This window comes from Notechis scutatus, chromosome 7 (assembly GCF_049901735.1).
Source record: "Notechis scutatus isolate UNSWTSFEM ecotype Mainland chromosome 7, rNotScu1.2, whole genome shotgun sequence".
In the NCBI taxonomy this organism is placed as follows: domain Eukaryota; kingdom Metazoa; phylum Chordata; class Lepidosauria; order Squamata; family Elapidae; genus Notechis; species Notechis scutatus.
Genome location: NC_142015.1, coordinates 2,044,676 through 2,057,964, shown reverse-complemented (window position 1 = coordinate 2,057,964; position 13,289 = coordinate 2,044,676). Strand labels below are relative to the sequence as shown.

Here is a 13,289-nt window from a genome sequence, read left to right as displayed (position 1 = left end):
ACCGTTTGCAGCATCCACGTGGTCACGTGATCAAAATTTGGCCTTTTGGCAACTGACTCTTATTTATGAAGGTTGGAGTGTGCCAGGACCATGTGTTCTCCTTTTGTGAACTTCTGGCAAACTTCCATGTGTGGAGGGCGAAGGATGTGTGGTTTGTGTTTATTTTCATGGTCATGATGTGCACTGAAGATGGTGTTTGATTTCATTGTACGAGGTGCAAGGACAATAAAGTTAACTAACAAGCAAAGTCAACATAGAAGCCAGAATCGCTTAACAACTATGTTGCTAATGTAACAACTATATGGTGATTCACTTAAGTGTTATGGCAAAAAAAGGGGGTTGTAAAATGGAGCAAAATTCAGTTAACGGCTCTTGCTTAGTGACAGAAATATTGGGCTGTTGTGGTTGTAAGTCAAGGGCTACCTGTAGAAACTAGGAACCAACAAGTTCCAAACTCCAGCATCTCCGCCTTCACATCTCAGACACAGAACCCTACCAGTTCTGTGGGCGTGGCTTGGTGGGCGTGGCAAGGGAAGGATATACTGCAAAATCCCCATTCCCTCCCCACCCCACTGACCTGCTTTCCAGCTCCGTTCTCCTGTGCAGGGCACTCAAAGAAGACCCAGCCAATCAGCTGGGACTCAATGGGAGGCAGAGAAGAGATGGGGTTGGCGGGGCCAGTCAGAGGTGGGATTGGCCGGTTCTCCGAACTACTGAAAATTTCCGCTACCGGTTCTCTGGAACCGGTCAGAACCGTCTGAATCCCTTCTCTGCCAGAAAGGATGGTATAAGAAACTTAAGAACAGAGTTTGCTGGAACCTTTATTTCAAGTCTAATACAGCAAATTTGGAATTGAAATGTAGAAAAATATTGAAGAATAGCTGGCTCTAGGAAGCCGATCCTACTTGAAGGGGCTCTTTGAAGCGCTCCTGGCTGTTGCCCAGCTCATTTTGAAGCCTACCCAAATACCATCCCAGGACCATCGATGATATGATACATCTCGCCCACCAGCTTTGTTTCACATGCTGGAGACAATGCGGCTCCCCACCTTTTCGGCTCCCTTAAGGATAGGTGGGCTCAGGAATGAGCCAAAGGAAACTGCCCTTTCAAAACAGAGTGGAGGGTTGCTATTCTTCAGGTGCTAACCAGAGAGTCCTCACTTGCTCTACCATGGGCACAAACTCATTCATTGCCTCATTGTGAAGGATCGGGCTTAGGACCAAGTGCTCAAAAAGGTTGACCGGGGCAGCGCTTCGGAGGCTCTTGGGCAGAGGGATTTGAATAGGCAGAGCAATGTTCCCGATGAGGAAGTGTTCGAGATATTTTTCTTCCAAGGCGGTATTCATGTACAAGAGGAGGTCTTGAAGCCGTTGTGCGATTTGCTCCGGCTCCCAGGAGGACAGAGGCCCCAGAAGCAAGAGGTGCATCAAACAAGTCTTGTAGTGGTAGTTTGTGAGCAGCGGGTTCTTCTTGTCCGGGATCCCACTGGACTCTCTGAAAAAGACCAGGATCTGAAGACATTTCAGGTGGCAGCTGTCCTTGGGAGCTCGCTGGCTCACCCACTTGAAGAAGAGCAGCTCCTGAACGGCAAAACTTCGACGCCAAACTATACCGTTTAGGTTTTCCATTGGGTCATCTCCGGTGGTCAGGAAGATGAGAGAGTCTCCTTGCTGCACGCCGAGTAAGATATCGATAAAGATCTCCTTCCTGGATCGAAGTTCTACTTTCAGCCGGCAGCTTTTGTTGGAATTCTGGATGGTGAGAGTTGAGTTGTATTTCTGGCCGAGAGCGTCCCATGCCTTGCTTACCAGAGCGTGGAACCACTGGGTGGTTTTCTCCCCATCCAAGTGGGAACTGGTGCAAAGGACATGCATCAGGGATTTGCTCTGCTCTTGTTTGCTCAATTCTCGTTCCGGATGATGGAGCGAGCACATCACATCCCCCAGCAGCCTCTCTCTCTTACACAGGCACTCTGCCTCTACCAAGATGTGGCCATGCTTGCCCGGAGAACCCTCAGAGTCACTCATTTCAATGTGGAAGGAGTGGCCCTTGGGCGGCAGTATAGGCACAAGGACACAGAACGTTTTCGAGACCTCCGTGGACCACCCTTCAAAGGCACTGCCCACCCCGATGCAGTTCTCCAGCAAGAGCATGTTTTGACCCCGGCTCTCTTCCAGCAGGTCGTTGACTAACATCTCCACAAAATCGCACAAACTGGATATATCGCCCGTCTCGATATGCTGCTCATAGAAAGCCTCCAACAATTTCTGCTTGGATTCGTAATCTTCCGGTTCTGGATCGGTGTCTTCAAAGTCGTCTTCACCGTTGGTGGTGGTGCTGGAGCCGTCTGTGCTGGACTCGTCGCTGGGCTCCCTTGCAACGGTGCGTCTGCAGCATCCAAACAGGATGACGATGACCAGCCCTACGTAAGGCCACCCATCCCAGGTGCCATCTGCCATGTCGAGGTCCTCCGCTGTCCACTGTTCCCGGTTCTGTTTGAGATCCCAGTTCCAGTTCTTCTGGTCCATTTCCACTTGGAGGTGCCCCATTTCCGTAGTTAGCCGTTTCTCATGCTCCTGGAGACGATTTAGGGTGGTCAAATCTGTGATGTCGTTGACCAACAGGGGGTGATGGATGAATGCTAGGGCCGCCAGGAAAAGCAGAGGGGCTATGGCCATATCTTAACACAGTGGTCCCTGGAAGGAAGCACAAATGATAGAGGTGTTCAAAGGGTAGACAGGAAAGAGGAAACTATTGTTTTAAATGTACGACCGTTCTCATGTATCAGTTCGTTGGATTTTTTTTAAAATATATGCAGGTATTCCTCTTCTCTGCACCCTTTCTAAGGTCTCAACACTCTTTTTTTTTTTTTGGCATCATGGTGACCAGAACTGGATGTCTTCTTCCAAGTATGACCTCACTGGTGCAGTATAAAGCATTACTATCACTTCTAGTGATCTTCATGCTATCCCTCTGTGGATGCAGCATTGGGACTGCATTGGCTTTGTTGGCAGCAGAAGAGATTAGAGAAGAATGAAATATGCTTGTCCAACTCGAGGCGTGTGGTACAGGCCTATATTACAGTTGAATCAGTGAATTAACTGAAGATAATTGAAGGGAAACATTGGTCTGTTATAAAGCACTCGGGAACAATTTGCATGTTAGGAATTACGAGGAAAACAAAATTGCAGCTATATCTTTGTAGAAATTCTTTGTGCATTCCACAGAATGATATGCATAGTCCCAAAATTTGCTGTCCTTCAAAACAGAGAACTGAAAATCCAACATTAAAAAAAAAGGAGCTGAAAAGGGGACAGGATGGGACAAGCAAGTTAATTACGGGTTGTAGCCCTTCCTAGATTCAAATGATCCTGGGAAAAGAGTCCGTCAGCATCCCAGTTGGGAACCCCAAGACATCCCCAGAATATCAAGACCTTCCCAACATCTCTGGACTGCTTAACAGGTGAGGGAGTCCGGAGTAAGGATCCGTGGGAGGGTAGGTAGGAAGCTCATGATGGACATGATTTCACCACATCATTAAATCAGCTCTGGGCCATGAATTGACTCTAGAGTCCCTTGGACTTCAAGGAGGTCAGACCAGTCGATCCTCAAGGAAAATCAACCCCGACTGCCCTTTGGAAGGACGGATTCTGAAACTGAAGCTCAAATACTTTGGCCACCCAAGGAGAAGAGTGGAACTCCTTGGAGAAGACCCTGAGATTGGGAAAGATGGAGGGCAAAAGGAGGTGACAGCAGAAGATGAGGTGGTTAGAAAGTGTCATAGTTGCAGTGGACTTGGCTTTGGCCAGACTTCAGGAGGCAGTGGAGGATGGGGAGCGGGGTCCTGCTGTGATCCATGGGGTCGAGAAGACTCGGACATGATTGAACAACAGCAACCTATCTCACCCCTGCGTCCATTGTGCAATTTGGCCCTTACCTCATCTCATAATGGGAGATTAGATCCCTCTAGAATGTATAGGTAGTCCTAGATTTAACAACAGTTCATTTAGTGACTGTTCAAGTTAGAACGGAACTGAAAAAAGTGACTTGTGACACAACCGTTGCAGCATCCCCATGGTCATTTGAACAACATTTGGACAGTTAGCAACTGGTTCATATGTATGATTCAGATGCCACGTTTTTTGCAACCTTCTGACCAAGCAAAGTCAATGGGGAAGCCAGATTCACTTAACAACTGTATTCCTAACTTAACAACCGCAGTGATTCACTTAACAACTGTGGCCCAAAAGGTCCTATGATGGAGCAAAATTCACTTAATGGTCTCACTTAACAACAGAAATGTTGGGATCAATTGGGGTTATAGGTTGTGTACGCATTTGACCTGCCTGAACTCCTGATCATCATGTTGCTAATGAGGCAAATTGTGCCTTCCTGGCAGGTGTCCCGGGTTCAGTCTTTCACACAGTCCATGCCAACCATTTCGGAGTCCACCATCAAGAAAACTGAGTACTCAGAGACTCTCACCACCCCTGGAACACTTCAAATCAATGAAGAAAACCTGAAGAAGGTGGACATTTTTCAGTATCTGGGATCCCACCTCCAAGGCAATGGCTACATCAACGGCAAGGTGCCAGCAAGGGTGAACGCAGCCTGGATGCGTTGGTGAGAACTCAACCAGTGTATCATGCGACAGACAAATGCCAACCCGTCTTAAATCTAAGATTTACAAGGCAAGCATCCTATTGCACAGGACGGCACTGAATGGTGGGCAGCAACAACAGGGACCGAAAGCTCCCTCTCCCTGCCATAGAAATGCGAAGGCTCCGTTGGATATCGGGCATCTCCCTTCTTGACCACATCACAAATGACACCCTTCAACAGCCTTTTGGTGTGGCACCAATTACAGAGAAGATGAGAGAAGGCCAACTCCGCCGGTATGGACGTGTCCAGAGAGCAGCACCTTCCACTGTGGCCAAGATTGCCTACCAACTAGAGGTCAATGGCCGGTGACCTCGTGGGCATCCAAAACAGAGATGGCTAGACACCATCAACAAAGATAATGCAAGCCATGGGCCTGCGCCCTGGAGACGCAGCTGACCGTGAAAAGTGGCATTCAATAATCTGAAAAGCATATCCTGCCCTTGTGGGAATATGCTGAGGAGGAGGAGGAGGAGGAGGAGGAGGAGGAGGAGGAGGAGGAGGAGGAGGAGGAGGAGGAGGAGGAGGAGGAGGAGGAGGAACAAGACAAAGCAAAAAGGCAAAAGAAGAGGAAGAAGGAAGCAGGAAGAAGCAGAAGAAGGAGCAAGAGAAGACGAAGCATGAGGAGGAGGAGGAGGAGGAGAAACAAGAAAAGGGAGGAGGAGGAGGAGGAGGAGGAGGAGGAGGAGGAGGAGGAGGAGGAGGAGGAGGAGGAGGAGGAGAGAAAGAAAGTAGGCAGAGAAGATGAAGAGGAAAAGGAAGCAGGAAAGCAAAAGAAGGAGCAGGAGAAGAAGGAGGAGAAGAAGAAGAAACAAGAAAAGGAAGGAGAAGAAGAGGAAGAAGAAAAAGAAGGAAGAAGAAGTGAGAAGAAGAAGAATCTCCATGTCTTTCAGCTGCCTTCAGTTTTAATATCTGCTATTTTTGAGGCACACTTGTGTCTCTCGATGGCTGGGCGTTGACACTCCCTGTTTTATACAGAAGCAGAAATGCAGACTTCCCAGCAAGTTTTTTTTTTTGGAGTCTTTTGAGTCAGACCAAATGAGAAAACCGAGCGCAATGGATCTCTCCGACTATAGGATTGCCGCTGCTGGAAGAGCGAGGCAGGGGATTTAATAAGCCGCCCAGAGTGACCTTGGGGTAAGACGAGCAAGCCTATAAATTTTTGTAAACCAAATAATCGATCATACTGTTTCTTGGGCTGTTGTTAAGATCAGATGGGTGGCTTATACTTTTTATAAACAAATTAACAAACAGATTCTGTGTCTTGGGTTGTTATAACAAAAAGGCCTCAGAAACTGGCCCTAGAATTGGCCGCTGCGATACAGACGCAACCCTCACTAGCAGCCATGCTAGGGCCACCTCCTTCCCCCAACCCCAACCTACCTCTGGTGGCACATAGGTTTTTAAGGGGCAGTGCATCTTAAGCCAGGGACGCTCCATACCTTTTGCCTGCTCCTTCCTGGCACCATCACTTCCTGAGTCACAATCCCAGGTTTGCTCCAGCCTTCGGGGAGCCCCATTGGCTGCCAGGTGCTGCACTAGTAACCCCTTTCCCATTGTTACTTGACTGACTGTGAAGTCACGGCTGGCCTATAAAAGGACATCAAATTCAGGCTCCCATTTGCAGATCCAGGACACCAGCATTCTCATCCTGCTTTTGGACAAGCGGTTCCCCCAGAATGTTCTACTACCAGGTTCCAGCAAGAAAAGGAAATATAGAGGTTATCGCCAATTTCACGGGTGGTTTAAACCTCTTGCAGCCATTTTAGAGGAAAGAGAAATGCCCCCTCCCCATTTTTCAGAGGGGGCCCTGCATTCCAAACGGAAAAAACCTTACAAGATGACATCCAAGGGATTTTCCCCCCACTGCTTTTGCCGTAGTATAGTCAAATCATAGTCACAAATCAAAGCATAAAACGGCAGCAATCCATTTAAATTCTCTGAAAAAAATGCCTTGGGAAACAAAAAAGCTTTTCTAATACTATCAAGAGGACAAGGAAAAATTTTTATGGAAATGGAAGGCATTGTAGCAGGAAGAGCTTGGCACCCACATCTTATTCATTAGAAGGCAGGAGGTCTACCAACAATAAGCTGCAGAACTCTGTTTAACCACAGGATGGTGCCAAAGAGTGAGCCTTCTGTGTCACTCTGCTGCCCTCTAGTGGTTTTCTGAACTTTTCGAAGCACAGATGCAGGAGCCCCGGCTTAGCGCGTTGTGCAATTTCAACTGTACAATCAAAAGGACCTAAACTTTTGCCCCTGCCTATTGCTGGAGTAGAGTAGATATTTGATGGGTGCATTTGTAGAACGTAGTAGATTCGTGGGAAAGGAGGGGGAAGAAGGGAAGAAGGAAAAAGAAGAGAGAAAGAAAAAGGAAGGGAAAGAGAAAGGAAGGAAGAGAAAGAAAAGGAAGGGAGAGTGAGAAAGGAAGAAAATGAAAGAACAGCTTTTGGACTAGATTCTGCTCTTCCATCGTAACCTTACCTTGATTTGTAGATGTTAGTGGGAGAGAGAGAGTGGAGAACATGGCGATCCATTTGCTAGTCAGTTTATAGTCAGGGGATAAAGGAAGGAAAAGAAAAGGGGGAGAGAGGAAGGGAGAGAAAGAAAGAAAGGAAAAGAGAGAATAGAAAGAAAGAAAAAGAAAACGAAAGAGAAGCATAGTGCTAGCCTGGCAAGCAGCACGCAACGCACTTGGGCCTGGGCAGTTAGAGTCAAATGCCAGCGGTGCTTCCTAACGGCTTGGGAGCCTGGCCAGCTGTTGACACCTGCTCGGACGGGGGTGTAAATCCACAGCAACTCCACTGAAGTCTGCAGAAGGGCTCCAAATTTAGCTTAACACATGGCCGTGCCCCTGAACTCTCCACCCAGAGTCTTTCTCCGACCCCAGAATCCTTCTCTAAGTCCTCTTATGAGGTGTCACATTGCAGTGGAATAAAACGGCAATTATGGGGATGTCACGAGAGGATTAGGCAGCAGGGGGTGGACAGGCCGGCCATCTTAACGGAGGCCGCCTTGGTGCTGCAGCTCAAAGCAAGAGCAGGAGGGAGGACCGAGAAGGATTGCAGTGACGCTGTTGGTCCATCCACCTGCCTAAGAAGCGTCACATCATCCCTGGATCTTCTGTTGACTGAAGGTCCTTCTAAGGACAGGAGCAACCTAGAACTAAGGAGAAATTTCCTCACAGTGAGAACAATGAACGAGTGGAACAGAAGTTGCCTTCAGACGTGGTGGTGCTCCATCACTGGAGGGTTTTTAAGAAAAGACTGGACTGCCATCTGTAAGAAATGGTGTAGGGTCTCCTTCTTGGCCAGGGGGGGTTGGACTAGATGACCTACAAGGTTCCTCCCAACTCTTATCATTCTGTTATTCTGGTATCTCAACTGTTCCTGCTGACTTGCTGCGATTCGCTGAAGGGGGACACCACGGAGCTCTTGGAAATACTTTTGAGTGGAGGGCCTTGCGCCAATGCTTGGAGAGGTTATGCCTCCGCCCTGGGAAGGGTGACCCAGCCCCTAGCCTCATCGTGGCGCGCTCCACACAAAATTTTGGGCTGAAAGATTTGGACGGGACCTCTTCCATTCAGCCCTTTTCCTCCCCCTTCGGCTCCGTGATTCCCGAACCCACAATCTGTGCAACCTGTTCACCATCTACGAGAGGAATCCGAATCTGGTGCCATTCGGGGAGGGGGACTAAAGGGACATGGTACCCAAGGGTAACAGGAAGGTGTGAGTAGGAGCAAGACGCTCTTGAGGCACCAATGCTGAGAACCGTTGAATAACCTTTGCAGGTTTATGCCCAGTTGTTGCTCTGTGCCCTGCTGTGCCAAACGGGGGCCGAGGATTCAGCCATTCCGAATCCTGCCATCAATCAGAATGCCAGCTGGTTTGATTTACGAGGGTCCCTTGTTAACGACAGCCAGCTAATCCCAGCCTCTTTACCTGGGATTACTGTCCGTCATAGTTCATTACCTGTGGGTCCAATCGGTGCCCCGCATTTTCGGGGGCTGGATGGGGTGCACCTTTCCACTGGACCGCAGCCCCCCCCTACCCTCCCGCTGCCCCGAACGGCCTGTCATCGCAGCTATAAATAATGTGATTTGTTTGCAGAGGAACAAATTTAGCTTGTCCAAAAGGTCACCGTGCCGGGAGCCCAGCCTCGCTTCAAATAGTCTTCCATTAAAATGGTTCTCGTGTTTTGAGCTTCACAACCAAAGGAGGAGAAGGCTGAGGACGTGGAAGGTGGCGAGGGGGGCAGACTTCTCACCTTGTCCAAGGAAGAGCCTGCATTCTCTGAGGACGCTAAGACGACAGGAATAGCCAACATCCCAGATGACAGTTGCAAGATGCAGATGGATCTCGACAGGGGTGCCTGGCTAAGGCAGGTTGCCCTGTTGCATCTTCTCTGGGAACAGAGGGTGGCCCAGGTTAGCCAGCACAAAGTTGCAATTTGTACAGATCATCCTCAATTTACAATGTGTTCCAATATCTCAGGGGTTGCCACAAAGAAGCTATTCTCCAAGGCACCCGAAGCCAGAACAAGAAGCAATGGATGGAAATGAACTAAGGAGAGAAGCAACTTAGAACTAAGCAGAAACTTCCTAATCAGTGCAACAATTTGCCTCCAGAAGTTGTGGGTGCTTTATCACTAGAGGCTTTCAAGAAGAGATCTGACAGCCAGTTGTCTGAAATGATATAGGGTTTCCTGCCTTAAGCAAGTGGGGTTGGACTACTGTACAAGACCTCCAAGGTCCCTTCTAACTCTGTCCTTCTGTTTTATTCTGTTCTGTTTTGTTCTAAAATGAAATTCAGTGTAGAGAAGAGTATGTGTTTACACTTAGGCAAGATAAACCAAAAGCACAGGTACGGATTAGGTGAAACTCCGCTCAATAACAGTAACTGAGAGAGGGATTTTGGAGTCATAGGGGGCAATCATTTAAATATGAGCCAGCAGGGTGTGGCATTAGCCAAAAAAGCCAATGTAATCCTAGACTGCATTAACAGAGGGATACAATCGAGATCAAGTGAGATACTAACACCACTCTATAAAGCCTTAGTAAGGCCACACCTAGAGTACTGCATCCAGTTTTGGTCACCACACTATAAAAAAAAGAGAGGTTGAGACTCTAGGAAAAAGTGCAGAGAAGAGCAACCAGGATGATGAGGGGACTGGAGGCTAAAACATAGGATGAACGGTTGCAGGAACTGGGCCTGGCTAGTCTAGGGAAGAGAAGGACCAGGGGAGACAGGATAATATCTTCCAGTATTTGAGGGGCTGCCACAGGGAGGAGGAAAGGGGGTCAAGCTATTTTCTAAAGCGCCTGTAGGCCAGACAAGGAATAATGGATGGAAACTGAACAAGGAGAGATTCAGCCTGGAAATAAGGAGACCCGACACCATTTCTGACAAATGGCAGTCCAGCCTCTTCTTGAAAGCTTCCAGTGATGAAGCTCCCACAACTTCCGAGGGCAACTTCTGTTCCATTGGTTGATTGTTCTCACTGTCAGAAAATATCTCCTTATTTCTCTGCACTTTTTCTAGAATCTCAACATCCTTTTTTATAATGTGGTGACCAAAACTAGATGCAGTACTCTAGGTGTGGTCTTACTAAGGCTTTATAGAGTGGTATTAGTACCTCCTTTGATTTTGATTGTATCCCTCTGTTAATGCAACTCAGGATTGCATTGACTTTTTTGGCTGCTGCTGCACCCGGCTGGCTCCTATTTAGCTGGTTGTCCACTAAGACTCCAAGATCCCTCTCCTAGTTCCTGCTATTGAGCCTGGTTTCACCCAATCTATATGTGTACTTTGGGTTTTTCTTGCCTAAGTGTAGGACTTTACTTTTCTCTACACTGAATTTCATTTTGTTAGATACGGCCCAGGGTTCTGGTCTGTCAAGATCCATCTGGATCTTGAGCCCATCATAATTGCCTTCTGCAGTGAATTCCCTCGCGTGACATGGCCAAAATAAGTGAGGCGTGGTTTCGTGGTTTTTCCCTTCCAGGGACACATCTGACGTTACGGGCTGCAGTAGTAGCTTGTTAGTCCAAGGAAGACTGCAGGAACCTTCTCCAGCAGCTCAGTTCAAATGAGGGTCGACTGTCTTCCTGTCTTGCTTTTTAAACAAGTTGCTAATTTTTTTCATCCTTTTCTGTCGCTGTCAGGAGAAAATGGAGAGTTGGTAGCTTTCGATGGATCACGCCACCTGTTTATGGAGCGCTGAAGGGACCCACCTGAGATTTCTGGGGAAATGTTTACGACATATCGGGCTGTGGGCTCTGCATGCAGAAACTCCTCTAAAACATTTCTTTGTAAAGGATGGGAGGGGGAGATGGGGAGGGGGCTACCCCATAGAATTTCAGAGCTGGAGCCATTTTGGCCAAAGAGTGAAATATTTCCCAGCAGGATGGCTTCTCAGCTGTTTCCATTTGTCCCCGGATTCCAGCTTGTGTCAGGACAGCTGTTGGTGGATTGGGGGGGGTCCAGAGCAAGATGGGGAGGGGGGCAGCTTTCACAGAGGGTAAAAGCCGGAGCAATAAAGAAAACAATGCATGGAAATGGCACCAGGCCATAAAAGCAGAAGGACACACGGAACATGGAACACGTCTGCCTCTCTCCTGCTCTCAAGAAGAAGCTAAAACTCAACAACTAAAATTGTGTGTATGTGTGTGTGTGTGTAAGAGGAGATAGCAAAAAAAAAAAAGGAGGAGAAAGAAAACTTTTTTAAAAAATGCACACGTAGTTTGCAAATTTAGAGTATTGCAACTGATTGGTGAAAGCAGTCCAAAGTTGGCAAAGACGTTATATATGTCCATGCTTCAATCTTCGCCTCCTCCTTAACTGGGCTGATGGATTGGCGAATGGTTTGGCCACTGTGCCAACAGCTAAATTTACATGAATAAAGGAGAATATTTTGTAGCTCAGGGTTGACATGAGGGGTCCTTGGTGCTCCCTGGGTTTGCTTGTTTTCTTGAGGATGTTTTGTTACCCAAACATCATCAGTGCTGGTCCTTCTTCTCAGTCCTAGTTTGGGTAATGAAACCTCCGTAAGAAGACAAGCTCAGAGAGCACCAAGGACCTCTCATCAGTTTACACATTGGCCATCTGTAGTCTGGGAACTGGTGGTTCTTGGCCTCACTGGAGAAAAAGTCAACTTTCTTTCCAGTCCAGATGAATTCCTGATTCCTGCAGCAAGACAGAAATGTTTTTGCCATGGTTTACTCCCAAGATGTTTATCTGCACCGTTAAGATTTCCTGGTGGTCTTCCCTCAATGTTGCTGTCAACCCTTCAAGATAGGCCAGGTGAAAAAACGAACTCCCCAAGGAAGCCAAGGGGACTCCACTTTATTCATGCAGGATGTAATCATGGAATCTTGAAAGTCTGATAACATTTTCACTTTCATCCCCATTCTACCATCAACCGCCCAGGAGAAGTCAAATTTCTTTCTAACATCTTTTTCCTTTCCCAGCCTTCATTCTTGCTTTGCTAACTGCCTTGGCCTACCTTCTCCAAGATCACCTCATCTGGTGGTCCACGAGAAAATTTTGGTGGTCCTTGGGAAAACCCCCCCAAAAAGGTCTGCAGGAAAATCCCCCACCCCATTTTCCTACCGATTGATCATTCTTTATTTGGGATCGCAAGATACTGTCTCTCTTTCTTCCTCTCTCTCTCTCTCTTCCCCCACCCCAGAACGGAGCTGAAAAGTAGGTTAGTGAGGGAATGTGGCTGCCTTGGAGGGGATGAGGGTGTGTGAGGGACCTCTGTGTGTGTTTGTGTGTGTGTTTGTGAGAGAGAGAGAAAGAGAGAAAGAGAGAGAGATAACATCACTACCAACCCTCCAAGGTTAGATCGGATCTCTCTCTCTCTCTCTCTCTCTCTCTCTCTCTCTCTCTCTCTCTCTCACCAACATCAGCAAGCCACCGTCAGTCAAAATTCATATTAGTGGTCTGCAGGATTTAAAATTATGAGTTTGGTGGTCCCTGAGGTGCAAAAGTTTGGCGACCCCTGCTCTATATGGTTGTCTGCACCTAACAGGTTCAGATGCCACACAGTTTTTGGAGAAGTTTGTATTTAGCACGCCCATTTCCTGGTCTTGGTCCCGCCAAGGTCCCCATCAAGGTCCCACCAAGTCCTGTGAAGAGATGCAATGACCACAGGCCCATTCACATCTGACCACATCTTCCTCTTCTCCAGAAATGGTATCCGCTTAAAACTAAGGACCCCTCGGCTGCTGTAGATCCCTTACCAGCATCCTGGGACACCCAGAGGACTGCAGAATAGAAATACAGTATTTTATGGAAGACGTTCACCTGATCTTATGCGTAGCCACCTTCCTAACCTGGGGCCTTCCAGATGTATGGGAATGCAACACCCATCACATCTGAATGAGGGGTGAGGGAGGGAGACAGATTGGGGAAGGCTGAATTTCAGGCTTGCGAGAAAACCAGTGGCACCCAAGACATCTTGGGCGCAAGTTGAAAGTTCTCCGAAACTTGCAGCTGTCTGGAGTGAAGACAGGACTCCCGAGTAACTAGCAGCCTGTCTCGAGAGCCCGGGAGACGAGTAAGCAAACCTGGAGCGTGCCTCAATCCTCCCCCCGAAAGGAAACATGGAAACCTGACCACCTCCTT

The 13,289-nt window shown here is 47.9% G+C and overlaps 1 protein-coding gene across 1 annotated transcript; it reads right to left on the bottom strand.

Moving 5' to 3' along the window:
- Positions 1 to 803: 803 nt before the first annotated feature.
- On the bottom strand, positions 804 to 8,702 carry ITPRIPL1 (ITPRIP like 1). The gene is made up of 2 exons (XM_026688674.2): positions 8,631 to 8,702; positions 804 to 2,696 (listed from the first exon to the last, which is right to left on the bottom strand). The coding sequence occupies exon 2, from the start codon at positions 2,676 to 2,678 to the stop codon at positions 1,128 to 1,130; it is 1,551 nt and encodes a 516-aa protein (XP_026544459.1). The 5' UTR covers positions 2,679 to 2,696; positions 8,631 to 8,702; the 3' UTR covers positions 804 to 1,127.
- Between the last annotated feature and the right edge of the window lie 4,587 nt (positions 8,703 to 13,289).